Raw genomic sequence first — 24,102 nt, forward strand, 5'->3', positions numbered from 1 at the left:
CTCCGAACTGCCCTGTCCCCTCCAGACGGAGCCCCCATGCCCCTCTCTCTCTGATGACCTTTCCGTTCTACAGTCTCCCAGATCTTTGCAATTTCAGGTGGGGAAACTGAGGCTCATAAATGGCACAAGGTCACAAAGCAAGCTGGGGGGCAGAGATGGGACTTGGAACCACGGCTGTGTGATTCCAAGTTCTGCAAATTGTTATTCGTTAAACCATTAAACAGATATCTTGGAGCTATGGACAATTAAGGAATTGGAGTTTCACAGATAGGCCAATTTAACTGGTGACCCTGGTCCCAGCCGGAGCCAGAAAGCCCACGGTTCAAATCCAGCCTCTGCCCTTTGCTGATATGTGACCTTGGGCAAGTCCCTTCCCTGAGACTCCATTTATTTCTCTATGGAATTAATTCCCTCATGAGTTTGCTCAGCAGGGAAAGTGCTCCATACATTATTGGCATTATTATTGTACTGCTGTAGTATTGTAGTGGTTTGCTAAATGATGGTGCAGGTAGGATGGGCTTCAGAGGACAAGGGGTTAATCATCCCTTCCCCACTCCTATCCCCTGGAATTTGCTGCCAGAGCTGGATTAGGTCCAGCCACCCACTCTTGCCCACTCAGGGTGCTCCTGGGAGACTACAGTTTATTAACGCAGAAAAAACTCCCCTCCCCCTCCCCAGGCTGGGAGATGCTGGGGTGCCTGCAGGGACTCAGCTGCAAGCCTGGCCCTTGAGGGCGCCCTAGGCTTCAGGGAGAGTCTGGGGAACAGTGTTGGGCCAGAGGGAGGGACAGGACTGGGGGAAAGGAGAGCATCTGAGGAGGATTTTAAAAAGATGACTAGGGGAGCACCAGGCAGAGGAGGTTGTAGCTGAAATTTAGGGTGTGTGTGTATGGCGAGAGCGGGCTTCAAATGCCTGCCAGATATTTTCCCTGGGGCAGTGGGGAGCCGTAGAGGGTGTGTAAGAAGGGAAAGGGCTCAGATATGAGTATTAGAAAAATAGGGCCTGAACGGGGGCACCGCCAAGGGCAAGCCTGCAACCGCTGAGTCCTGCAGATTGAGAAACTGAATGACCACCCCAAGGACATCCAGCCAACACCAACTCAGACTTCCTGGGCTCCCCGCCAAGGGGCGGAGACTTGGCTGGGGCTAAAGGAAAGCTGCCAGCCGTGTGCCGTCTGCCTGGCTCCCGCTGGGGGTGGGAAATTCAACCAGCCGGTTCCTGAGGCTGCCACCAGCTGCGCCACCGTCACCCCAGGGTACCCTCTGTAGATCTACAGGAGAAGGAACTACAACTCCCAGCAGACCCAGGGACATAATGTCTTGTACACACGCGCATGCGGAGGATGCGCCGTTCGCCTGTCACCTGCTGGTCCACAAGAACTACACTCTCCAGTGGGCACTGACGCTCACGCCTAAGATGCGGTGCGCCTATGTAGAACTACAACTCCCGCGGCAATGAGGGCTCCGCCTAGAAGAAACTACATTTCCCAGAAGTCCACGTCCCGCAGCTGCGGAACCTGTGGGCTTTGGAATAGCTGCCACCGGACGGCGTGCCGGCGGCGGACATGGCTTTCTCGATCAGATCGGTGGGTCGCCTGTTGGGGCCAGTCAGTAGGTCAGCGGCGCTTTTGGGTGGCAGGTGAGTCCTCAGGGGGGCCCCTTCCCAAATCTGGGAGTAAGGGCGGTGTCGGGGGCTGGCCCCAGCTGTTTACCAACCACATGACCTTCCAATGCCTTGAGAACTCCTCGAGCGCCTTTTGCTGCCAGGCTCCCTCCAGCATTGATCGGGAAGCCCAAGCTCGGAGAGGTTGGGCGCCACGCAGAAGTCACACAGCGCCCCCTCTAACCTTCCCCGGCAGGTGGCTCCAGCCCCGGGCCTGGCTGGGGCTCCCCGACGCCTGGGGACTCCCCGCCGTGCAGCAGACCCGGGGCAAGGCGCGCGGGAACGAGTATCAGCCGAGCAACATCAAGCGCAAGAACAAGCATGGTTGGATCCGGCGCTTGAGCAAGCCAAACGGCGTCCAGGTCATTCTTCGCCGCATGCACAAGGGTCGAAAATCATTGAGCCATTGAGCAGCGCGACGCTGCCGGCTGGACCCCACCCCCCCATTAAAGCATTTTTCCTCGCTGACGACTGGGACTCGGACGGACATGAATTCTCAGATTTCGGGGTTGGCCTAGGGGAAGAATTGTGGGATTGGACTGGAAGAGAGAGTGGGAAGTCAAACCTTGCCAAATGCCTTTTTACGCTTTTGAATTAGGAAGAATTTCGAACATGTGCATCAGTCCACAGAATGGTACAGTGAACGCCCTTGTAACCCAGTACACAGCTCTACCCACAACCTATCCTGCCCTCTCCTGAGGTGCAAATCTCGGGCATCAGGTTATTTCTTCTGTAAATATTTCAGAACTCACTTCTCTAAGATAAGGGCCCTTTAATACATATTCACAAAGCTTTTCAAAGCTAAAAAAAAAAAAGGTCAACAATTCCTTCATGTCATTAAAAATCTAATAAATGTTCAATTTTTCACTTGTCTTATAAAATATCGATTCTCACAGTTCTAGGAAGGCTTGTGGAGAGGTGGGAGGGATTTGAATCCTCCACCTGCCCCTTGGGGATGGGCTCTGTGACCTTGAGCAAGATCTTAGCCCTCTGAGGTTCATTTGGTTCCAATAAAATGCGACTTCCCTGGCGGTCCAGTGGTTATGACTCCAGGTTTCCACTGCAGGGGGCGCGGGTTCCATGCCTGGTTGGGGAATTAGGATCCTGCATGTTGCGCGGCCAAAAAAATAGAGGATCTATCCTTAAAATGAGATGCTCATTTCTCCTTTGCTGTGATGTTGGTGTAATAATACTTGGTAGCTTCCACTTAGTAACTTATTGAGTACTTCCTCAATAAGTTCTTGTTCTCTCCAGGCTGTCAGGCTGGTGGTGGGGGGTGGGTGGGGGCGGTGGCTTGATTCGTACCCAGGCAGTTTGGACACAGTGGAGTCAGGGCTGGGAGGATGATTGTGAGGACTGTGGAGCCCAGAGGAGGCACTGGACTTTGCCTTGGGAAGAACGCAGTCGGGGAAGGCTTCTTAGAGAAGGTGGCAGGGTCTGGGAGGGCCCAAAGGGAGGAGGGATTGGACGGGTCAGGATAAAAGGTGGACGAAGGAGGCCGGAGGGGCCCAGAATTTGGGACCGAGGAGGCGGGACTGGATCCTTGGGATACTGGGGAGCCAAGGGAAGTGTTTCAAAGATGCTCGGTCAGCTTAAAGATATCAAGCGGCTAGCGTGGGAGCAGTTTAGATATGCCGAAACCTAAGGTTGGGACCCCAGGGAGGAGGCTGGGAGTGTAACGGTGGGTCCCTATCCTTCCGGGGCTGCTGTGAGAACCCCATGAACCACCATATGAAAAAGCGTAGCAAACGCTAGAGAGACCCGTGGGACCTTCGGGTATTGCAGACTACAAATCCCAAGGGGCTTTGGGGGCGCGGCCTCCGCCCACTTCCGGATTTCGCCGCTCTTCGCTTGCAAGTCCCGGGCGGGGTTTTGCTCTCTCAACTGAACTTGACCACGAAGGGAGGTGGCGTGGCGACCAATGGGCGCGTGACTCAGCCGGATCAGGCCAATGGGAGTGTGCAAAGACCGCATAACTTGGAGGCAGGGCCAGAAGGCGGACCAACGACTGAAGGGCGGCCGCACCAGCAGTGTGGGCTGTGCCGTGGTTAGAAGTTACTGTGCGGCGGCTGCTAAGGAGGCGGCTGTGGTGGCGGCGGCGGCGGCTGAGGCGGTGGCTGAGGCGGCGACGGAGGAAACAGAAGATGGTGAGGGTGGCCGCCGGGGCCGTACTCCCCCTCCGCTCGACAAAATGGCGCCGCGGGCCCACCCACCTCCAGTAACCCCCGAGGCCCCTCACCGCCCTGGCCGGCCCCCTCGGGCCCGGCCCCGCCCCTCTCTCTGACCTGTCACCTTCGACCCCCCCGGACACTGCTGTGAGCGTCTTGCTGACCCCGTCCTGGCTCCATCTCCGACCCCTGACCCTATCTAGGTTTCCAGGCCCTGACAACTCATTCATTTCCGGGTTGCGGCTCCCCCGGAAATCGCCTGTGGGGGGTGGGGATGGGGTCCCCCGAGACCCCCAACTGAGGCCTCGTCCTCCGGGCGCCAGACCTGGGTCTTTCCTGTTCGGGAAGGTTTGGGAGGCCGGCCTGAGCGTCGGGGCGGGGAGGGGGCTTGACATCGTGACATGCGAGGCTTTATCGCCAAAGGAAGTGCGACATCGCGAACTGCCTTGGTCCCCCAGAGCCCTGACCCCACCTCCAACATTCCGGTCCCGACCAGCTCTAAGAGGGAACGACTTAATCGCTTCAGCCACCAGGCCCTGTCCCTGTTAAATGAGGGTAGCAATAGTCCAGATTTCATAGGGTTGTGATAATTTGGGGAACTGACGTCTTAAAGGGCTTGGGACAGTGAACGCTCAACAGATGAGCTGGGTGACTCGGGGATGGTGACATTCCCTCCCAGCTGTCTCCTCATCTTGAAGTGGGGATAATGCCAACTTTTTGGGAGGTTAAAATCCCCCTTGGGCCGCTCACTCATCCTGGGGTTTGGGTCTGGTGGTTCTTTGGGGTTTGGGCTCTCCACCTGTGAAGTGGGACACAGCCTCACAGTTGGGCTGAAGCCCCCTTCATTCCCTCCACTCTTTGGCATCCCTAGGGCTGACAGAGGTGATGGAAGGTTTTGTCAGGGCAAGTCAAACCCCATTGTTCCTGGACTCAGGGTCCCAGCCCACAAGCCATAGTCCTTGGGATATGGTGAGGAATAGGTAAAAGACTTCTTGTCAGGAAGGATATGGGAAAGTGGTAAGTGGGTTCCTAGCACGTGGGTCCCCAAGCCTGCGTGTTGTCCTTGACTCCTCGCTGTGACCTCATTGCCAACTCCCAGTTCCTGAGAGGGTTCTGTTGGCTCTGCCTCCAAAACGAATTCTGAATCTGTCCACAGCTCTCTGCCCTGGTCCCGCACTGCCACCTCCCGCCTGAACACCTGCTCCAGCCTCCTCCCTGGTCTTCTTGCCTCCATCATGCCCCACTGGCAGTCTGTAATTCACCCAGAACCAGAGGGAGCTTTTAAAGATGTCAATCAGATAATACCACTATCTAGCTTACAAAACAGTCGGGGGGCTTCCTGTTGTAACCCCAATGAAACCCACCTCCCCACTCAGCCTCCAAGGTCCCTGCCCAGCTCTGTGACCTCATCTCCACCCTCTTCACCCCTCCCCGCTGTGAGCTCCAGCCACAGTGGCCTTGTTTTCACATCTTCACATTCAGTCCCTGCCACCCCAGGGTCTTTGCACCTGTTACTCCTGCCTGGATTGCTCTTCCTCCTGTGAATAACATCTGCTCAGAGAGTCCCTTCCTGATTGCAGGAGGCCCCCATGCCTCCTCTCTCTGCACACCATTTCTTTTCCTCATCTTGCTTTGGTTGGGTCACTGGCAGGCTGCCCACACAGGGACTGGCACACAGATATTCAGTGAGTGTTTGCTGAGGCAATGGACAGCTTCTGGGCCCAGCTGTAGCTAGGATCTGTCTGGCTGAGGTGAGGATTTCTCCCTGTGTCTGAGGCTTGGTTTTCCTGCTTAGCTGACAGGAAGTACTGGCCATGTCCTGTCTGCATTCATTTATTCAGTATACATGCACTGATACTAACAGCTGCCCTCAGGGGTGCTCTGGGCAAAGCTCTCTCCCTGTGTTGTCTTACTGAAACCCAGAATAACCCTGGGAGGGGTCCCTCTTGTAAACCCGGTTCACAACTGGGGCGGCCAGACTGGGAGGTCACCTGCCCCAGGTCACACAGCCAGGGAAGGGCCCATCCAGGATCAGTGCAGGCCTGGGGCTTCGGAACCTCTCACCACGCTGCTACCCGGCCCCATGTTAGCCCTGTCAGGGACCCAGGGTTGAGCCAGCCCTGCCCTGCCCTCTGCCTCAGGGAGGTGGCAGTCCAGTGAGGGAACTGGCTGTGTAAACAGATGACCTCGTTGGGGTATGAGCGTGGTAGAGGTTCCCGAGGTGTGGGGAGAGGGAAGGGGGAGGGGGCGTTTTGAGCTGGCTGGAGAGTTTGGCGGGTGTTTCCCACATGGAGAGCGGAGGGGCATTCCTGGAGGGTGGCACGGGCTGAGGAGGTGTGTGGCAGGAGGCTGGCATGGGCCAAGCCGAGCCAGGGCTGTGGAGGGGTTTGAGTTGGGGCAGGGAGCCCTCCTCTCCTGTAGGTCTCAGGCCTGCATCACTGCATCTGGGCAGTCCTCCCCATCCCCCAGACCAGCCAGCCTTCCCTCCCCCCTCCCCCTGCTGTCATGGGCCTCACATGGCACCTCGTGGTGCCCTGTCCTCATGGCCACTCTGCATTCACTGCATGGCTCTTTGATCCACACCCGTGTCCCCAAGCACTGGCTGTTCCCTGGGGCCAGAAGTAGGTCTGCTGTGGCTCTCCACAGTGCCCTGGTGCCTGGTGTAGGGCCCGCCGCACAGCTGGGTCCTGAGAACACCATGCCGGATGGATGAAGCTGGCCCCGTAGTCTGGGGCTGAGCTGAGGCAGGGGTCCTGGGACAGGGGAGGCAGGTTTGAGGCACTCTGAGCTGGCTGTGGGGCCTTAGGTCACGCAGATGTGAGGGCCACCTCCTGGGTGGGAGCAGGAGGCCCATCTACATTCCAGCTCCCCTGGCTCACCCATCCTGCTAGGTTCTTGCTGGGGCCCAGCAGAGGAGGGGTTGGGCCCCACACGGGTGAGGACGCCTGTTTCCGCCGGCACCAGAGGGTGTTGGGGGATCCCCTCAACAGCGGCTTCCCCAAGAGCGCAGCTCCTGGGTCAGGCATGGCAATGGAGCACCCGAGGGAGGGTTCACGTAGCCTGTAGGCTCTGAGCCCTCAGCTCTCAGGCAGGAAGCAGAGGCACTGGCATCACAGAACAGGAGCTTGGCCTCTGAGGTTAGGCGAACCTGGGTTCAGTTAGCTTCCTTGTTTTCTCTTTGGGGCTGGTGGACCTCAGATGAGTGTTACATGACCTTTTTGCCTCAGTTTCCTCATCTGTATGATGGGGTGACTCCAGCTTGGGAAACCCGTGGTCCTCCCCAGCTCTCCCTCTCCAGGCCTGACGACAGCGTTGCCCTCCTGCTCTGCTGGGAAGTCACTCCCTGCCCCAAGTTCTCAGCCTTCATCCCTCCCCGGGGCTCTTGTGCCTCAGTTTCCTGAGGTGGGCACAGCTCCCCTTGGCCTTTATTCACCCCCATCTTGTGGCAGAGACCTGCCCTCCACCCAGAGTCAGGGTCTTCCCCTTCCAGAGCTTTCTCCCTTCCTTGCCCAGTTGGTGCCAGAGCGTCAGAGAAAAAGGACTTTCCAAGAGTCAGAGCTGTGAATGAATCTGTCGCTGGCTCCCTGGCACCTTGCGGGCCTGAAACCTCTGGTGCCTGGACCCCTGCCCCAGGCACCGGGGGCAGGGAGGAGCCAGCCTGCTTTCTTTAGGCTTCTGGCCCTCCCCACAGTGGGAGGCATTCTCCCCTTACAGGGCAGCCTTTGGATGTGGTGACCCCAGGAGCAGCCCTCGAGCCAACCCTGGTCCACACAGTGTTTGCTGCAAAGCTCAGCCAGTTTTAAAAAGCTGGCACTGGAACTTCCCTGGCGGGCCAGTGGTTAAGACTCTGCACTCCAATGCAGGGGACACAGGTTCGATCCGTGGTTGGGGAACTAAGATCCTACATGCCACATGGTGCAGCCAAAAAAAAAAAAGAAAAAAGCTGGCACTGACACACTGAAAGTTGGGTTTCTGAGTTTTCTCAGGATTTGGAAGCTCGGTTGACCCCAGGCTTTGGGTCCTGTGTCCCAGCAGCCCCTGTGTCCCAGCTGCCGTTTCCCCTTCACCCAGCCTCCTGCTCCCCCACCCCCGTGTATTGTCACATGGACTCTCAGGGTTTCTTAGGGTGGACAAGTCTCCATCCCAGGCTCTATCAAAGGTGCATAAATGGAGGTGAGACCACGAGTTCAGTATTCAGCTAGCACAGAGGACAGGCCTGCAGTCGGATGGGCCCGGGTCTGGCTCCCCACCCTGCTGCTTGCTCCTAACTTGATGCAAGTGTCCTGTCCTGTTTGAGCCTCAGTTTCCCCGCTCCTTGGCCTGGTGACGGGTTTATTGTGAGGACCCTGTGGGAGATCATACCCTTACTCTGGGGTTGGTTACTTTGTTCTGGTCATAAGAGTGGACACATCAGGTGGCCAGCTCAAGGGTGAGTTCTAGAAAACTTGAATGACAGAACAGAAAGAAGGAAACCGGAAGTCGCCCGGTAGGTAGCCCACCCGGTCACAGGTGCTCCGGGGGTGGCCCAGCCTGCTGCCTGATTTCTCACTTACCATCTTCCCTGTCTTCTAGGCAGATTTTTTGAAAGGACTGCCTGTCTACAACAAAAGCAATTTTAGTCGATTTCATGCCGACTCTGTGTGCAAAGCCTCGGTGAGTACTTGGGCCGTGAGCTGCCCTCGGGGAAAGGGCCAGGGGTGGTGTGCAGCTCCCAGGTCGGGGTCTTGCCAGAAAGAGGGGCTGAGCTTCAAACCCAGCCCCACTTGAAATCCTCGCACGTCTTTTGATCTGCGTTGGAGGGCGGGTGCTGAGTTGAGGGGTGAGGGGACCCCAGACCTGTCTACTCTCCTAACCCATGCCTTCCCAACCCTCCCACAGAACCGACGTCCCTCAGTCTACCTGCCCACTCGGGAGTACCCGTCCGAACAGAGTAAGTGGGCTCTGTTGTTCTGTCCCATCCCGGCTGCCGAGGGGAAGGGCCAGAGGGTGGTGCAGGAGGTGGCCTGTGGGAAGCTGGGCAGCTCCCAGCCCTTGGGAGCAGCGGGAAGCCTGGCTTTCCCTGGGACCCTCCTGATGTCCACGCCGGCATCCACGTCCAGCCCTGCAGGGTCCCAAGCTGGCCCTCATCTGCCGCTCGCTGGCCCTCACTCCCACCCCCGCATCAAGTCAGGCCTCCCCTGCTGGCTCCCTGTCACAGGTCTCAAGACTCGTACCATGGGGTGGAGGACCCAGCCCAGGCTGGGGTGGGCAGCTTGGGGAGGGGGCGGCTAGGCAGAGGGACCTGCAGGGAAAGGCCTGGAGCCTGCAGAGCAGGGGGATCTCAAGGTTATTTATTGTAGTCACGGTGTTTTCTTTCAACCGTGAAAAAATCCTGGACTCTGCTGGGTGCGTTCTGTGGTCACTGGGGCACAGCATGTGGATCTGTGCTCCTGGTCTGTCTGGGAAAACACCCACGTGACCTGGCATGCCGGGGCTCATTCCCCCGCCCGAGGGTGGAATCTGAGCTCAGCTTAGGACTCGGCCTCTCTCTGGGAAGCAGGGACCCTGTCAGGGCAGCCAGCTTGGGCTCATGGTAGTGGCCTGTGCTCAGGAGGGAGAATGCTTGGCTTCCTGAATTCTCCTCCAGGGTTGGGGGTGGTGACTTGAGTCACACAAAGGCCACCCAGGGCAGGGACAGCCCAGAGGCCAGGAAGGGGTAAGCTCGTCCTGGGAGGGCAGTGCAGGCTGGGATGGGGGCTGGGCTGCCTGCAGCCGGCTCCCCACAGCTTCTTCCTGCAACTTTATCTGTCTTTCCTTCTCAGTTATTGTGACAGAAAAAACAAACATTCTTTTGCGCTACTTACATCAGCAATGGGACAAAAAGGTAAGGCATGTGGGGTTCGAGTGCTGGGACTCGGGGAAGGAACACAATGCCCAGCAGGGGGCTCTGAGTAGCGGAAGGACACCGGTGGCTGGGAGACTGGGTGTTCGAGTGGGGCCTTGAGGGCTGAATAGGAGTTTGCTAGGTGATTCAGGAGAAGGAAGAATGCTCTAGAGGAATGGCTGTGCAGAGGCCACAGGGCTCTAGTGCTCAGGGACAGGCAGGTAAGCTGTACTGAGGCCCAGTTCCCCACAATTTGTGGGGAGCACGGCCCTGGTGGCAGATGGACTTCAGTGTTGTTACTTGGAGTCTTTGTTCAATGATGAAAAGTACACACGATTAAAAATCCAGGCCCTACTAGGATGCGTCGCTGCTGTGAAAAGTCGTCGCCCCCGTCTTTCCCATAAGAGGCCACCTTTCTGACAGGATATTTTTTCTTTTTCTTTCTTGAAAATCTGCACATGTAGTTTTGCCGTGTGGTCAGATTGTTTTTTCCCCATAATGGTGAACATTGGACAGTGACCTGCTCTGGGCCGGGTTGGAGGGGGACCCCATGATGAAGTGACTGCTCAGAAAACCCCAGGTCCTGGCCGCCCCCGCCCCACAAGCCTTGATTCCCACCAGTGAGGAAAGGAGGTTTTCCCAAATCAGCACGCTTTCCTCTTCTGTGGCAATTTGGGGGCTTCCCCGGGTGGCTCATGAGTGCCCTTTGCCCTCCGGCAGGGTGGATGGCTTCTCTGAGTGTCTGAGAAGTGCTGTGTGGGGGTCACTGAGAGTTGCGGTGACTCCTTGAAGTGCTTGTCACAGGCTGGTGTCCCCAGGGAACTGTGGCTTGGTGGGGCAGGTCCAGGGGGCAGAAGGGGCTGCCCAGCCACGGGCCCTAGGTCGACTGCCCGGCTCTGTGATGTGCTGGGGCCCCAGGGCCAGCCTCAGATTTCAGGAGCTCCCCCAGCATGAAGACTCACAACCCCTCCGCTTCCCCTGCCCCCCAGAATGCTGCCAAGAAGAGAGACCAGGAGCAAGTGGACCTCGAGGGTGAGAGCTCGGCGCCCCCCCGCAAGGTCGCACGGACCGACAGCCCGGACATGCACGAGGACACTTAAGACTCACACTCCCCCACAGACGCCTCCTGTCTTGTCTGCTCCTCGCCCGCCCGCCTTGTGTAAGCGCCCCGCCCCCCAACCCCTCCGCCGGCCCACCCACGCCCCACCGTCCACACCACTTCCAACCTCATAGGAGCCGATGTATTTATTTTCCTTGAGTTTTTATTTATGCTGTAAAATGTACCAAGCGATGGTTAAAGGGGACGTCAGACCCAGTAGTGTGATGTTGGTAGATGCTTTTAAAAACAATTGTTACTCACCTCCCCGCCTCCAGTTCCCCCTCCTCTTGCCCCCCAGTTCTCCTCTGGAAAACTGGAGCGTGTCTGCGAGGGTCTAGAGCCAGGCCCCTGCTGCAGCCGGCCAGCAGGGGTGGGGGCCCTTCTCCCGGCTCCCACCGGCTGGTTCGGGCCTTAAAGACTTGCCTTGTCTCGAGTTCCACCGGGACCTATTCTGTGCCCAGACCTTGCTCTGAGCATGCGTAAGGGGGAGAAGTCAGCCCTTCCGGATCTTTCTCTTAAGTCATTTTATCATGGACTAGTGCGTGCTCCATGTCCACCCCAATAAAAGGATCTTTCCTACCCGACCTCGCGTGTTTGCTCGGCGTACCTCAGCCCCAGAGGATGGAGCCACTGAGAGTCGTCCCACCATCACCAAGAGGAGCCGAGAGGGTCCCCCAGACGCTGGGGCCCCAGGACCAGCTGGATTCCCTCGTGGGCCTGCTGCGGCCATCTCGCTCAGAGCCAAGACCTGCCCGGACCCACCCCTCTGCCCCAGCTGTCAAGGTGTCCTCGAAGACCGGGACATCCCAGAGAGACGGTCCGTGCTGCCAAGGATGGAGCTGTGGTGGGCCCCACGCCCATGACACTGGCGAGCAGGGCGGCACGCCCACCAACCTCTGTGGAGACAGCCCAGGTGGCCCGGCCTTACGCCCTCAGACAGGAGGCACGTGGAGCGCCGCAGGACGCCCAGCCCCAGTGCCCTCAGTCGGCAGGTTCCACGGCTACTCCCGGGAGCCAGCTGGACTGGGCTTGGGGCTGAGCCCGGGGACGTAGGGGGGCATTTGGGCTCCAGGCAGAAGGTTTGAGTTCCTGACCACTGGGCACAGGGCCAGGGGAATGCCGCTGCTTCCCCCGCCAGCCCTGAGTGGGAGCCAGAGTGCTGGAGCTAATGGCTGGGGTATTGGGGGCGGTGAAGGGTTGGGCTGCGGCGTGAGGGACACAGAGGCTGCAGGGGGCGCCTGCACCAGGTTTTCACCGTGGAGGGCCCAGCCTGAGGCAGACTGCTCCGGCCTGAGCTGCCCCGTACCTGCTGGGTGGAAGGCTCCTGGATTAGCTGCCCAGCTGCGGGGCCCAGCTCTGGGCGCATGTGCAGCGGTGTTCAGTTCCTGCAGTCACAAGGCAGGTGCTTAGGAAATGCAAGCTTGACTGTGGTCGTGCCGGGGGGTTCTCAGACCAGCTTGGAATCCCCAGTCCCAGGGGTTGGCCTGACCCTGGGCAGGCGCGTGGTGTCGCCGTTTGTTGGTGGCAGAGTAGATGGCCGGACTTCAGCTTCAAAGGCCATGGGGCAGGGCAGGCGCAGGCTTCAGCCCCAGGTTCCCCTTTGAGGGGCTGGGTTCTGTCTCCTGCCAGTGCTGTCCACGGTGTGGGCAGGGGTCCCATGGACTCCCTGCGGTCTCCCCAGCACAGGCCCCTCAGCCGGCCTCCACCCACCGCTCTTGCCTTTACTCTTACTCGCTGTTCCCCCAAACACCAAACCCTGCCTTCCCACACCTCTGTGCCTTTGCACAGGCTGCTCTCCTGCCTCCAGTGAACCCTGACTTCTCTTTCATGGCCCCCCCCAAGTGCCCCTTCCTCATACTGGCTCCCCCAGCCCTGCCTGGGGTGGGGCCCGTCGGGCCCTGAGCCTTTGTATGTGGACACACCTGAGGGTGGGAGAGGCCACGTCCACCCTTGATCACAGTGAAGAGTCCCAGCGAATAGGGTCTGACATCCGTCCCGCAATGGGGCATCCCGGCCCTTCCCGGAAGCCACACCCCAACATGCCATCCCCTCAACATCGAGACTCGGGCACCAGGTGCTTTCCAACTTCCACACACAAGTTCTCCCCGCAGCCCTTGACTCCTCAGATGGCAGCCTGGGAGGCGGGTGTGCCAGGAAGGGTGCCCCTGCACGACTGAGGCTGACTCAGGACCCAGGCCCAGGGCCCAAACTGCTGAGTCCTATCAGCACTTTGAGATTTCTTCCTTAGTCTAGGAGGCCGAAGATGGGGCCTGAGGCTCTGCAGCTCCTCCCAGGGGCCCCTGGGCCTGGATTTTTGGAGTTTTCCAGCCATGGCCTGGAGACCCAGTTCTTTGGAGGAGTTCCCAAAGGGTCATAGGGGGGGAACCCACCCTAGGCCTGCCAGGCCCCCAAAGAGCTGGCCCCAACCTCGTCATTGGGCGCCTTACGTCCCTTTTCCACAGCTCTGCCCTTGGGCACTGTTGAAATATACTTTTTATTGCATTTCTGCCGTTTTACAAAAATATGACAAAATAAATTAAAAACAAATAAATAATCGCCTATTCTGTGTGTGTTTTCTGTTGTTTTGGGGGGGTTTCCTTTCCTTTCCCCCCATCCTGGTCGAAAGGAAAACGGCAGATAGAGGGGCCCCAGGCCCCCGGCCCTGACCCAGGAGGGGGCAGCCAATACTGGGATACACCGACAGCAGCGTTTTCTGGGTGGCGGCTGCCGACCCGTCCGTGATTGATATTGCATATGAAAACAGGAAGGCAGGGCGGGCGGAGCTAATGCCAGCCGCTGGGCCAGCACACGGCCTGGGGACTGGGACTGGGACTGGAGCTGGGGCTGGGCGACGGTGCCGGGGGCTCCGGGGGCTCGGAGGTGGGAGGCAGCGGCGGCGGCGGGAGGCTGTAGAAGCTGGCGTCCACCGGCAGGACGCCAGCTGCCGGGGCGGGCAGGGGCCCGGCGAGGGCGCATGGCGGACACTCGGCGGCGGCGGCGGCGGCAGGGGCCTGGCGGGGGGTGGCGCCCTCGCCCCCGCAACCCCACGGCCCGTCCCACTGCCAGCAGCCGGCGGGTGGCGTCGGGGGCCGGGGTAGCGGTGTTGGCGGCGGCGGCGGCGGCGGCGGCGGCGCAGGGCTCCGGCTGTGGCGGGTGCGGAGGGCCGGGGCGCCCACAGGGGCCGGCGCTGTCCCTGCGGAGGCGAGAGGGGCCGTTCCGGGGAGATGCCGGCCCCGCCGCTGGACCCCGCTGGGGACCCTACCCGCGCTCCCTCCGGGTTTTCAGGCACATGGAGGGCCTTATTGCTTCTGATCAGTGACAAGGGGTGGGCTTCTTCGTGTGCATCCCCCGCCTCTGGGCATTGGGCCCCTCCCCCTCACGGAGAGGGCACGGTCTGAGGAAGTCCCTCTGACTTCTGACCTATATCCCTGGTGCTACAGCTGCCACCTCTTGGGCTCCCTGGGATGGGCTGCTGGACTCCGGGCTGGGACGGGGTGGCGGGGGCGGCAGTGAGGGCTGTGGCTCTGCTCAGCACACGTATGGCTGCAGCCCTGAACTCCCTGGGCGGGCAGCCTGAGCTCCACCTTCCAGGAAGGCCACCTCGAACAGCTGAGCTGCAGGGTGGGGACTTGCATAGAGGCCTGGGGGTCCAGTGCCCCCAGAGTGAGCTGGGTGTAGGGTCTCATGGGGGGCAGGAGAGGCTGGGCCAGGTGGTGAAGGGGCCTCCCTCATCTCTCCTGGCACTGGAGCATGGCAGGCCGTGCGAGGGGCACTGGGACGAGGGGCTTTGGCATCCCTCCCCAGGGGTGAGGAGGGTCAGGCACAGGGCTCCAGGCTCTCCGGGGTCCCGGAAAGATTGGGTAGGCTTTGACCAAGAGGCTCCATATACCACATACCCAGGTCCCCAACCGGTACCGGGAGACTGGGCCTCCTCTGTCCCCTTCAGCCCCTCTCCCCAGGCCTGGACACCCCACCCCTATCCCCAAAGCCCGGCCCGGAGTCCCCACCCCCGAGTTAAAGCTTGTGACCTGAGCCTTCCTCTTCGGGCCGGGGTGTGTCCGGCTCCTCAGCTGCGGCCTCGTCTGCCGGCCCACTCCGCTGGGCTCGGCTACCACCGCTGCCACCGCTGGGGGTCCCGTCCTGCCGGGCCTGCCCGCCCGCCCCGTTGGACCCGGCCTCAGCCCGGGCCCCGCCGAAGGGGAAGAGCTTGCTGGCGTGGAAGGCCTTGGGCGGCGAGTGGCTACGCTCTGGGTCCCGCCGGGTCTCGGGCGACTTGAGGAATTTGAAGCTGAGGAAGGCCGGCAGGCGGGTGTCACTGCCTGTGGGAGACGGGGCAGGGGGCGGCCGGGCAGTGAGGTTGGCCCCCGCGCCGGCCAGCGAGGATGCAGCCCCGGACGACAGGAACTTGCCCTGCAGTGGGATGATCTGCTTCAGCTTCATGACGTTGTTAGGTGCCAGCAGGGACCCCGGGCGCTTGGGCCGCTCCGGCCCATGGCCTCCTGCCGCCCCACTGCCCTTGGCCTTGGCCGAGGCCTTCTCTGGGGCAGCAGGGTCCAACCCGGAGCCCTCAGGCCGAGCTTCCTCCCGGCCACTGGCGTCGCGCTCCCTGCGGGCATGATGTTCCGCGTGGCGCTGGCGCTCCTCCTCCTCCCGCCTCCGCCGCTGCTGCTGCTGGTAGCGGTGCTGGGCCTGGCGCTCATGTCTCTGCGGGCAGAACGGAGCCATTATGGGGACACTGGGAAGAGCAGGCGGGCGAGCAGGTACCAACCCAGGCCCGGGCCCATGCCGGCGCTCTCCTGCGGAAGTGGGGAGAGATTCGAACGCTTCTTGGGTACCAGCTGCATCCCTGGACCCACCCTGGGGCTCTCTGCAGAAGTGGGGAGAGATCTAAACACTTATGGGGCACCAACTGCATCCCTGGACCCATGCCGGTGCTTTCTGAGGCCTGAGAAGAGAACGAACATTTGCTGGCCACCACCTCTGTCCCTGATCCCCTGCCAGACACCATCTTAGGAATTGGGAGAGTGTAAAGAAATATTGGGCCTCAGTGGTTCCCTGCTTTCTGGAGAACTGGTGAGAGACAGAGCTGTGACTGCCCCATCCAGTGGCCGGTAGCCACACACGGCTTTGTCAATTTAAATAACTGGAAAAAAGTCTGTTTCTCAGTGGCACCAGCCCCGTTTCAAGTGCTCATTGGTCATCTGTAGTGAGGGGCTACATGGGCAGCACGGATATAGAATGTTTCCATCATGGTGGAGAGCTCCATTGGTTGGCGCCAGTGAGCTCCCTGGCCTTCTCTGCAGCTTTCTGAGGAATGCGGCAGAGGCTTGGGCTTCTAGGAAGCATCAGCTGTGTCTCTGGCCCCAAACAGGGCAACGCTGGGCAAGCTGGCGGATGACAGTTTGTGAGTGCCAACCTGGTGCTGGATGCCACCAGGATCCCAGAGGGGACCGGGCCCCTTTGGAATGCTAATTATTACACCAGGCTCTGAACACCCACCCTCCTGCTAAGGACTGGACGGCCAGCCAGGCTAGGTGGAGAAGCCCCAAGGAGCAGAGACGTAAAGCGCACTGACCCCGGCCCACATACCTTGAAGGCCTCCCGGCGCTGGTACTCCAGCTTGGCCATCTCCTCAGCCACCCAGCCTGGGATGTCGGGGATGGCCACGTGGATGAGGTACTTGAGAAGCAGAGCGAAGTGCTGAGGTGACAGAGGAGGAGGCTGCAGGCACGAGGACACCCACCCGCCGCCTGGCTCCCCCAACCCGGCCGCCAGCCCCACCTCAAGCACCACCACGGACACGATGGCCGCCTCGGGGCTGAGCCAGGGGAAGAGGCGCTGCAGCTGCCCACACTGGCCAATTAGATAGCAGTTGACTACGATTGCCAGGACGCCCATGACCTCCATCACCTTCTGCAGGGGGACAGGCGGGCTCAGGGGGGCCCCGGCCACCCTCCCCAGCACCCACTCCTCCTTGGTGCACCCCGGCTCGGGGCCCTCAGCCCTCCCCCCACCTGCCACTGGCCAATGCTCTCCACCCGCTGCCCAAAGGGCCGCTGCAGCCCCGTGCACAGCTTGAGGGCGTCACTGCGGATCTCGATGAGGTTGTTGATGAGGGCGCAGAGGGCAGCCAGGGGGAAGGCAGACGAGAAGAGCACGACGTAGCCAAACTGCACGAACATCTCCTGGTAGTCCTGGAACGTGTCCTGTGGGCGGGCACCTGGGTGGGGCCTAGGGCTCTCCTTCAGCCCAGGACACCTCCTCCCTCAGACCACCTTCCTTTCCTCAAGCCCACTCCCCAGATTACTCTGCATGGACCCAGAACTCCCCATCGGGCAAGTTCCTGACCACATGAAGGGTCCCGTTATTCCTTCCCATCACCCCCAGGCCCTCCACCTCACTGTGTGCTGCGCCCCTCGGAGGGCCCGGCCCCTGCCCTCAGGCGTCCTCCTCACCTCATATTTCTTCATACAGCTCTCGAGCTCGGCCTGGGTGAGCTGGGCCGAGTGTTCCTCCTCGGGTGGGTCGATCCAAGATGACCGGTTCTGCCGCCGCTGCTTCCGGGCTGAGTCACCCAAGCCCGGCTCTGGGTCTGGGCCCCCATCGGGGCCCTGGTCGCGGCCCTCACCTCTGGCCCGGCGGAGCAGGACAGCCGGGGGCTCCCGTTCAGGGCTGCTGGGAGCCCCCTCGGCCTCATCGTCCTCCTCAGCCAGCATGAACACACCAGCTTCCAGCCCCTTCTCCACCATGGTGGGGCTCCCCTCCTCCAGGAGGGCCTCCGGGCTTGGGCCCAGCCGCCGCCGCCCAGCCCCCCGCTCAGCAAAGCTGACCTTCTTCAGCCGAAGCCCGCAGTCTAGGAGGCCACCCTCCTCGCCTTCCTCCTCCTCCTCCTCCTCCTCTTCGTCCTCCTCCTCCTCCTCGTCCTCCTCCTCCTCCTCCTCCCTGCCCCCCCGAGGCCCGTCCCCCACCTCCCCACCTTCCCCTGCTGGCCGACGCTCTATTGTGGCCTCCTCCTCCTCCTCAGGTGCCCCGCAGGCCCCACTGAGACACCTGCGGCCCCCCCCACCACTGCTGCCATCGACACCCTCTTCAGCCTGGGGTTCGAGGTGGCGTGCAGGGCGCCGGAGGCTCAGTAGGCCAAGCAGGGCACGGGCCAGCTCCCAGGCAGCCCGCAGGCCAAGCTCGCCACGGCCCAGCCGCCGGTACAGGTGCGGCTGCAAGACCTCTCGAACATTCTGGAGGAACTGGCGGGTGATCAGCAGAGTGGCCAGCATCTGGGAGCAGGAAGGGGGTGGAGAGAGGCCATGTGGGGGGTGGGCGGGGCTCTGGGCACCGGGACAGGCTGCGGGGCCTGGGCACCCGCCCTCCCGAAACACGCTTCCAGACACACTCTGAACCCAATTTGGATGTCCCTAGACATGGAGGCAACCCCAAACCGCAGCTGGGCAGGTCACAGCGCTCCTAGCCAATCTCCTGGGCAGGCAATGGCTTCCCTGCTTGCAGCACCGCCCAGGAGCTCGCTCAGCTGGTGCCCAGGGCCTCTGGGGGCTCCTGCCACCTGAACCCCGTCAGCGGAAGCCCATCCCCTCAGAGCATGCACCCTCGGCTTGGTGTGAGGCCCCCAGCACAGCCACACTGCCCACCCCGGCGAGGCCCCGAGGGCTCGCCACCTGCCAGTACTTTGGCCCGGGCCACGAGCAGGAGGCCCCGGAGGGAGAGGAGGAGCAGGCGGAAGCGCAGGGCCGCGAGCGGGACTAGCACCGCCCAAAGCTGCCGCTCGAGGCTCTGGGACAGGGACAGGACGATCAGGAGCTGTGGAGGGACCGACGGACAGGTGGACAGACAGATGGCGGGGCGACAGGTAGAGAGAGGACACACAGACGGACAGAGAGGAGAGAAGGATGGAGGAGGGGGGAGGGGCTGGAGAGCCCATGGACCCGTTGGGCCAGGTCTGGCCCCTCCAGTGGCTGCCATGGGGGCCACTGCTTCAGGCCGGGGTCTTACCTCTTTCAGGCGCTCCATGTCCTTGAGGTAGAAGCCAATGTAGAAGAGGCTCAGGTATGAGTTGACGAATTGGAACTGTGGGAAGCAGGCAGGTGGGCGGTCACCCTGACACCTCTGTCCCAGGAGCTCCCGTGTGTCCCCTGCAGAACCCCTAACTGCCTGCTGGCCACCGCTCACCAGGACAACCTTGATGATGAGGTGCTTCTCGTAGGCGCTCTCCAGCCGGTAGTTCTCTGGGGGCCAAGGAGGCGAGTGAGGGGGTGGCCCAGACCGTCATGGGCGGCAGGCACACCCCGCAGGGCAGTGGGGCCCTTCCTCCTGGGGGGTGGGCAGTGGGACCTCCCCTCGCAGGGCATACCCATGTCGTTGAGCCAGACGGCCAGCTTCTTGTAGCCCTCGGCGCTTGCACTGACCAGCAGGGCCAGCATGACTTTGGGCAGGAAGCGGGCGAGACGGGGCAGCCCCTTCACACTCAGCACCAGCTCCTGCAGGGGCAGGGCGTTCACAGGTCACCCCGGCAGCTGGGCTCAGCTCACAGCACACCTGGACAGGTGGCCGCCAGGTCTGGGCCAAGGCCAGGGCTAGGGGCTGGAGGTCACCTGCAGCTGGAAGCAGCCGAGCATGAGCAGGAACACACAGGCCAGGCAGGTGAGGCACAAGGGGAGACTCACAAGCAGCTGGAAAAGCAGCCGCTTCCAGGGCGGGTAGTAGAACTCCTCGGCCCGAGTCACGGGGCTGATGCGCCGCACGCCCTGGCAGAGGGTGGGGGCCCGGCCCAACATGAGATCAGAGGGGCTGCCTCTGCCCTGCACCCTTCCCGACCCTTCGACCTCAGTGTCTCTTTGTCATGCTTTGCTACTGCGGTGCCCCCGCCTAATGCACCCTTTCAGCCCCTCAAAGCCAATTTCCCACCCCTCTCCCTTCGGGCATGGAGAGTCCCCTACTTGGCATACCATCTCGGATGCTGCAGCCCTACTTCACCCCTCCCTGTGTTCTTGCAATGCTCCTCGCCCAGTGTTTTCTCTTTTACCCCATTCTCGAGGTCCCTGGACTCAGATCCCCCCTGACTGACCCTGAACTGGGGCCGTGGCTCCTCCACAGCTTCCCCGGGTGAGTCCAGCGTCCCCCACTTGTAGGCCAGCTCTGCTCCCCTCCGTTTCCACTCCTCCAAGAAGAGCGTTGACCAGACCACGTTGAAGAGGGCAAAGACCACGCAGGATACATCCCGGCTTGTCTGGGGGTGGCAGAGGAGGGCTGAAATGTTGGCTGGCCCAGTCCAGGGAGGAAGGTGTCTTGGGTGTCCCAGCCCCTGTGCAGTCCACACCCGGCACCTGATCAGCCTCTGTGAATGTGTACAGGACAGAGCCGAAGACTGCCGGGTACACCATTGCCGATGTGTAGAAACCCAGCCAGGCGAAGTACATGGCAATCTTCACGCCAAAGTAGTCACAGATCTCATCTGCCAGGGACAGGGGTGTCCCAGTCAGCCCTGACTGCCTCCTGGGACCCCCACCCCCACCCCCCGGCCGGGACCACACCTAGAGGCTGGTTTTCACACACAGCCTGCACCCATGACTTCATGAGGCGGTTCAGGATGCGCTGCTCGTGGACTGGGAACACCTGCTGGATGATCCCGCGGGCCGCCAGTTCAGGGACTGTTGGGGGACAAGAACCCTTCTGCCTGTGCTGGGCCTGGCCAGCCCCCCTCGGCTGAAACCCAAGTAATAGCTTTTTGCCTGCTCTTTGCTCTTAAACTCGCAGAGGCTCTTCCCAGGAGAGGAGTTCTTGGTGGAAGGAATATCTCCCTCAAAATTTGGGAGGTGCAGGGGCAGGTGGGGAAGGGTGCAGGAAACCTGAGAGGGTGGGATCCCTGTGGGGAATCACTTTTTTTTTTTTTTTTTTTGGTCCACACCGCACAGCTTGCGGGATCTTAGTTCCCCGACCAGGGATCGAACCCGGGCTCCCTGCAGTGGAAGTGTGGAGTCCTAACCACTGGACCACCAGAGAATTTCTCTGAACCACTTTTTTTTCCGGTACGCGGGCCTTTCACTGTTGCGGCCTCCCCCGTTGCGGGGCACAGGCTCCCGACGCGCAGGCTCAGCGGCCATGGCTCACGGGCCCAGCCGCTCCGCGGCATGTGGGATCTTCCCGGACCGGGGCACGAACCTGTGTTCCCTGCATCGGCAGGCGGACTCTCAACCACTGCGCCACCAGGGAAGCCCTGAACCACTTTTTAAAATAGAGCTATTTGGCCTCAGCTCATTGCTCCAAATGTCTGAGGAATGGTGCAAAGCTGGCATTAGAAGGTGAACTTGCAGCGGCTGGTTTCCTGGAGGGGAAACTGAGGCCCAGGGCTGCACCACACGGTACGTGGAGTGCTGTCCATGGTCCTGCCCCTACCTTATCCCAGACCCAGAGAAGGATTTCTCCCGGACCTGCCTCCGAGGGGACAAGCCCCACCCCTTTGCTGAGGCCACACCCCTTCAGCTCATTGATTGATTTCCGGGCCCCGCCCAACTCTTCAGTAGCCCCTGATTGGTTGCATCTAGGCCTCCCTTTCCTAACGCTCCTACTTTGATAGCTGTCCTCTAAGAGCCCCAGCCAACTCCCCACATATGATTGGAAGGTTGGGACCGCCTCACTCACTGATTGGCTGGTCCTCCAGAAAGCGCACATTGTGCAGTGCCTCTCCCTGCTTGGCACGGAGGTTCTGCAGCCAGAAGCGGATGATGCTCTGGCGCTCCTGCAGGGGACAGGGCGTGAGCACAGGGAGCAGCCGCCCACGGGCTAGGAATGTGCGCTCGGGGCCAGAGCCGGCCGCACCTGGGAGGTGAAGAAGCGCAGCTCACTCTCCACATTCTCGTAGATGAAGTCCTCCTCGCAGGAGAAGCCGCGGGTGCCCCCGCCAAACTCAGTCTTCACTGCTTTGCGCAGACCCAGCTCGTCGGCCCCTCTGAGTAGGCTGCGGGAAGGGCAGGGGAGGTGGGATCACGGGGAGACCCTGGCTCACCATCCTGGAACTAGGGATGGTGTACCTGGTGGCCGTCAGGGACAAATGCAGGGTGGCTGGACCTCGCAGTTGGTGCTTGGAAGGGCGGGGAGCTGAGTAGCAGGGTCAGCGAGAGGCCAGGGACAGGGACTCGCCTCTCATACGTGGCGGTGACAAAGAAGGCGTAGGCACGCGTGTGGCGATGGTGGCGGACTTGCACGATGAGCTCGGGGATGCCCACGCGGATGTGGTTCAGCAGCCATAGCAGCGTGTGGTCATCGGTCGTGTCTGCCAAGGGGCACAGGGACCGATAGCTCTTGCCACGGGTGGTCCAAGGCCTCCTGCAGACTCCTACTCAGGGGAGCCCAGCTCAAGGGAGCTCACTCTGGACCCTGGGGGAATGGACACAGGTACCTGGGAAGGTCATTAACACGTCGCAGTTCTCTGTGGGCACCGTCTTCATCCATGCCTTGTGGGACACCAGGTACCGACCCACCTGCAGGAGCCGCTTCCCAAAAAGCTTATCTGGGGAGCAGGCAGGGCAGGCTGGGGTCAGGCCATTCCTGGATCAGAACCCTGGCCTCCAGTCTTGGTCCCTCCAGCCCTTGCCCCCGATCACACACTTGCCAGGGCTCCTCGGCTCTCAGCTTGGCATTCAAGGCGCTGCGAGCTCTGGCCTTGGGTTGTTTCCTTCCCTCCACGTCCTTGCACCAGCCAGGCCCTTCTCCAGAAATGCCCTTCCCCCAGGTCCTCCGTTACAAATCTTACTCATTCTCTCATTCTCGAGGCCCAGCTCCGCCTCCAAAACCACAATCGATGGGGCGCTCACTAGCAGATCTGAGCGCCTCACCACATTATTTCAGTGCGTCCTCATAGCTGGGCGCGGTTCTTACCCCCATTTCACAGGCGAGGAAACTGAGGCCCAGAGCATTTAAGTCACGCGCCCAAGGTCACACAGTCGAGCAGGGATTCGAACCCAGGACTGTACGATTCTGTAGCCTCTGTGGAGAGGCTCTCTCAAGCGCATCACTGCTCGGCAGCGATCCGGTAGCCCAAGGGGTGACTGCGCTCAGCCCCGGGCTGGGGTTCTAGGAGGGGCGTGTCGTTGTCTCTGCGCTGGGAGCCCCCACCCGCTGCACCGTCCCAGCCGCGCCCGCCCGGCCGCAGCCGCAGTGCCGGAGGAGCGGGCCCCTCGACTGGACTCCAGACCGGGACCGCTGACTCCAATCCCCTCCCCGTACAGCCGCCGCGAACACCCCAGGCACCTGCCACCCTGTCAGATCCAGGCACTGCACACATACCCAGAACTCCGGACGCCGGGGCTGCAGGCTCGCCGTCCGGCGGGGGCCTCTTGCCACGCTCACCCTCTAGGGACGTGCCCCCGGCGCCGGAGGCAGCTTCGGCCATTGCGAGGGCAGGTCAGGTCAGGGGCTGCGGGCGGCTCAGGCGCTGGGGGACCGCGGGCTCATGGGGCGGGTGCAGCCACGGAGCGCGCCAGAGGAGGAGACAAAGGCCGCGCCCGCCCGCGCCGGCCGCCGTCCCCGCGTGCCCGAGCGCTGCTTCTCGTCCCCGCCCGCGCCGAACCTCGATTCTCCTTCCCGGCCCCGGGCGCGTCTTTCTCTGGTTCTCGACTCCGCCCGTGTTGTTTTCTGGGTTTCGTTCTCGCCCGCCCACTTCGCTCTCTGGTGCTCGTCCCCGCCCGCACCGAACGTGCGTTCTCTTCCCGGTCCCCTCCCGCCCCGGGCCTGGATTCTCCGCTTCGGAGCCTTAGTTTCGCCATCGGTTTGGAATCTGAGATGGGTGTGGGAGATTCCTGGTAGCAATAACTTCAACCACCACAGAAAGGATGAGAATAAATATATCAGGTTGAGAATAAATATATCGTGCCTTATGGCCTTAGCACATGCTGTTTAGCTACCTAGGTCACTCTTCACGCCCTCTTTGTCCAGTTAAGCCCTGCACCCTTCAGGATGTAACGTCCTCGGGGAGGACCCAATAGAGTTATCAAGTTTAGCAAATAAAAATACAGTCCTCCTAGTTAAATGTGAATTTCAGATAAATGAATAAAATTTTAGTATATCCCAAATATTGTATGGGACATAGTTATACTAAAACGTTACTCCTTGTTTATCTGAAATCTACATTTAACTGGGTGCCCTGTATTTTGCCTGTCACCCGGACCCCCTGACCATCCTGTGTAGCCTCCTCCGTTAGACTGACAAGCCAGCGAGGGCAGGGACCCAGACTGATTCTTAGTGGTCACACGGTAGGCGTTTGATGTATACTTTTTTTTTTTTCCTTTGCTGTACGCGGGCCT

At 60.9% G+C, this 24,102-nt stretch overlaps 3 protein-coding genes across 8 annotated transcripts; 2 read left to right on the top strand and 1 right to left on the bottom strand.

The window, feature by feature from the left end:
* The first annotated feature begins 1,360 nt into the window (after positions 1-1,360).
* On the top strand, positions 1,361-2,529 carry MRPL34 (mitochondrial ribosomal protein L34). Its single transcript, XM_081232880.1, has 2 exons — positions 1,361-1,638; positions 1,859-2,529. Exons 1-2 carry the CDS (start codon positions 1,565-1,567, stop codon positions 2,070-2,072), a joined length of 288 nt encoding a protein of 95 aa, XP_081089006.1. The 5' UTR covers positions 1,361-1,564; the 3' UTR covers positions 2,073-2,529.
* A 1,069-nt stretch (positions 2,530-3,598) lies between these two features.
* Positions 3,599-11,376, top strand: DDA1 (DET1 and DDB1 associated 1). 2 transcript variants are annotated; one of them, XM_081231446.1, is made up of 5 exons: positions 3,599-3,809; positions 8,407-8,483; positions 8,709-8,760; positions 9,632-9,693; positions 10,683-11,376. In XM_081231446.1, the coding sequence occupies exons 1-5, from the start codon at positions 3,614-3,616 to the stop codon at positions 10,791-10,793; spliced, it is 498 nt and encodes a 165-aa protein (XP_081087572.1). In that variant the 5' UTR covers positions 3,599-3,613; the 3' UTR covers positions 10,794-11,376. The 2 variants fall into 2 exon arrangements, with proteins under 2 accessions (XP_081087572.1, XP_081087573.1); XM_081231447.1 differs by having other exon boundaries at positions 3,689-3,809; positions 8,403-8,483.
* A 1,891-nt stretch (positions 11,377-13,267) lies between these two features.
* Positions 13,268-23,395, bottom strand: ANO8 (anoctamin 8). 5 transcript variants are annotated; one of them, XM_081231441.1, is made up of 18 exons: positions 23,087-23,395; positions 22,200-22,310; positions 21,941-22,073; positions 21,620-21,758; positions 21,443-21,539; positions 20,335-20,451; positions 20,128-20,255; positions 19,869-20,030; positions 19,396-19,548; positions 19,155-19,281; positions 18,974-19,029; positions 18,797-18,871; positions 17,248-18,066; positions 16,807-16,998; positions 16,574-16,705; positions 16,382-16,492; positions 14,821-15,496; positions 13,268-13,985 (listed from the first exon to the last, which is right to left on the bottom strand). In XM_081231441.1, the coding sequence occupies exons 1-18, from the start codon at positions 23,190-23,192 to the stop codon at positions 13,576-13,578; spliced, it is 3,744 nt and encodes a 1,247-aa protein (XP_081087567.1). In that variant the 5' UTR covers positions 23,193-23,395; the 3' UTR covers positions 13,268-13,575. The 5 variants fall into 5 exon arrangements, with proteins under 5 accessions (XP_081087567.1, XP_081087568.1, XP_081087569.1 ...); XM_081231442.1 differs by lacking the exon at positions 16,574-16,705; XM_081231443.1 differs by lacking the exon at positions 21,941-22,073 and having other exon boundaries at positions 23,087-23,190.
* Between the last annotated feature and the right edge of the window lie 707 nt (positions 23,396-24,102).

This window comes from Mesoplodon bidens (assembly GCF_964165515.1).
Source record: "Mesoplodon bidens genome assembly, chromosome: 4".
NCBI classification, from domain to species: domain Eukaryota; kingdom Metazoa; phylum Chordata; class Mammalia; order Artiodactyla; family Ziphiidae; genus Mesoplodon; species Mesoplodon bidens.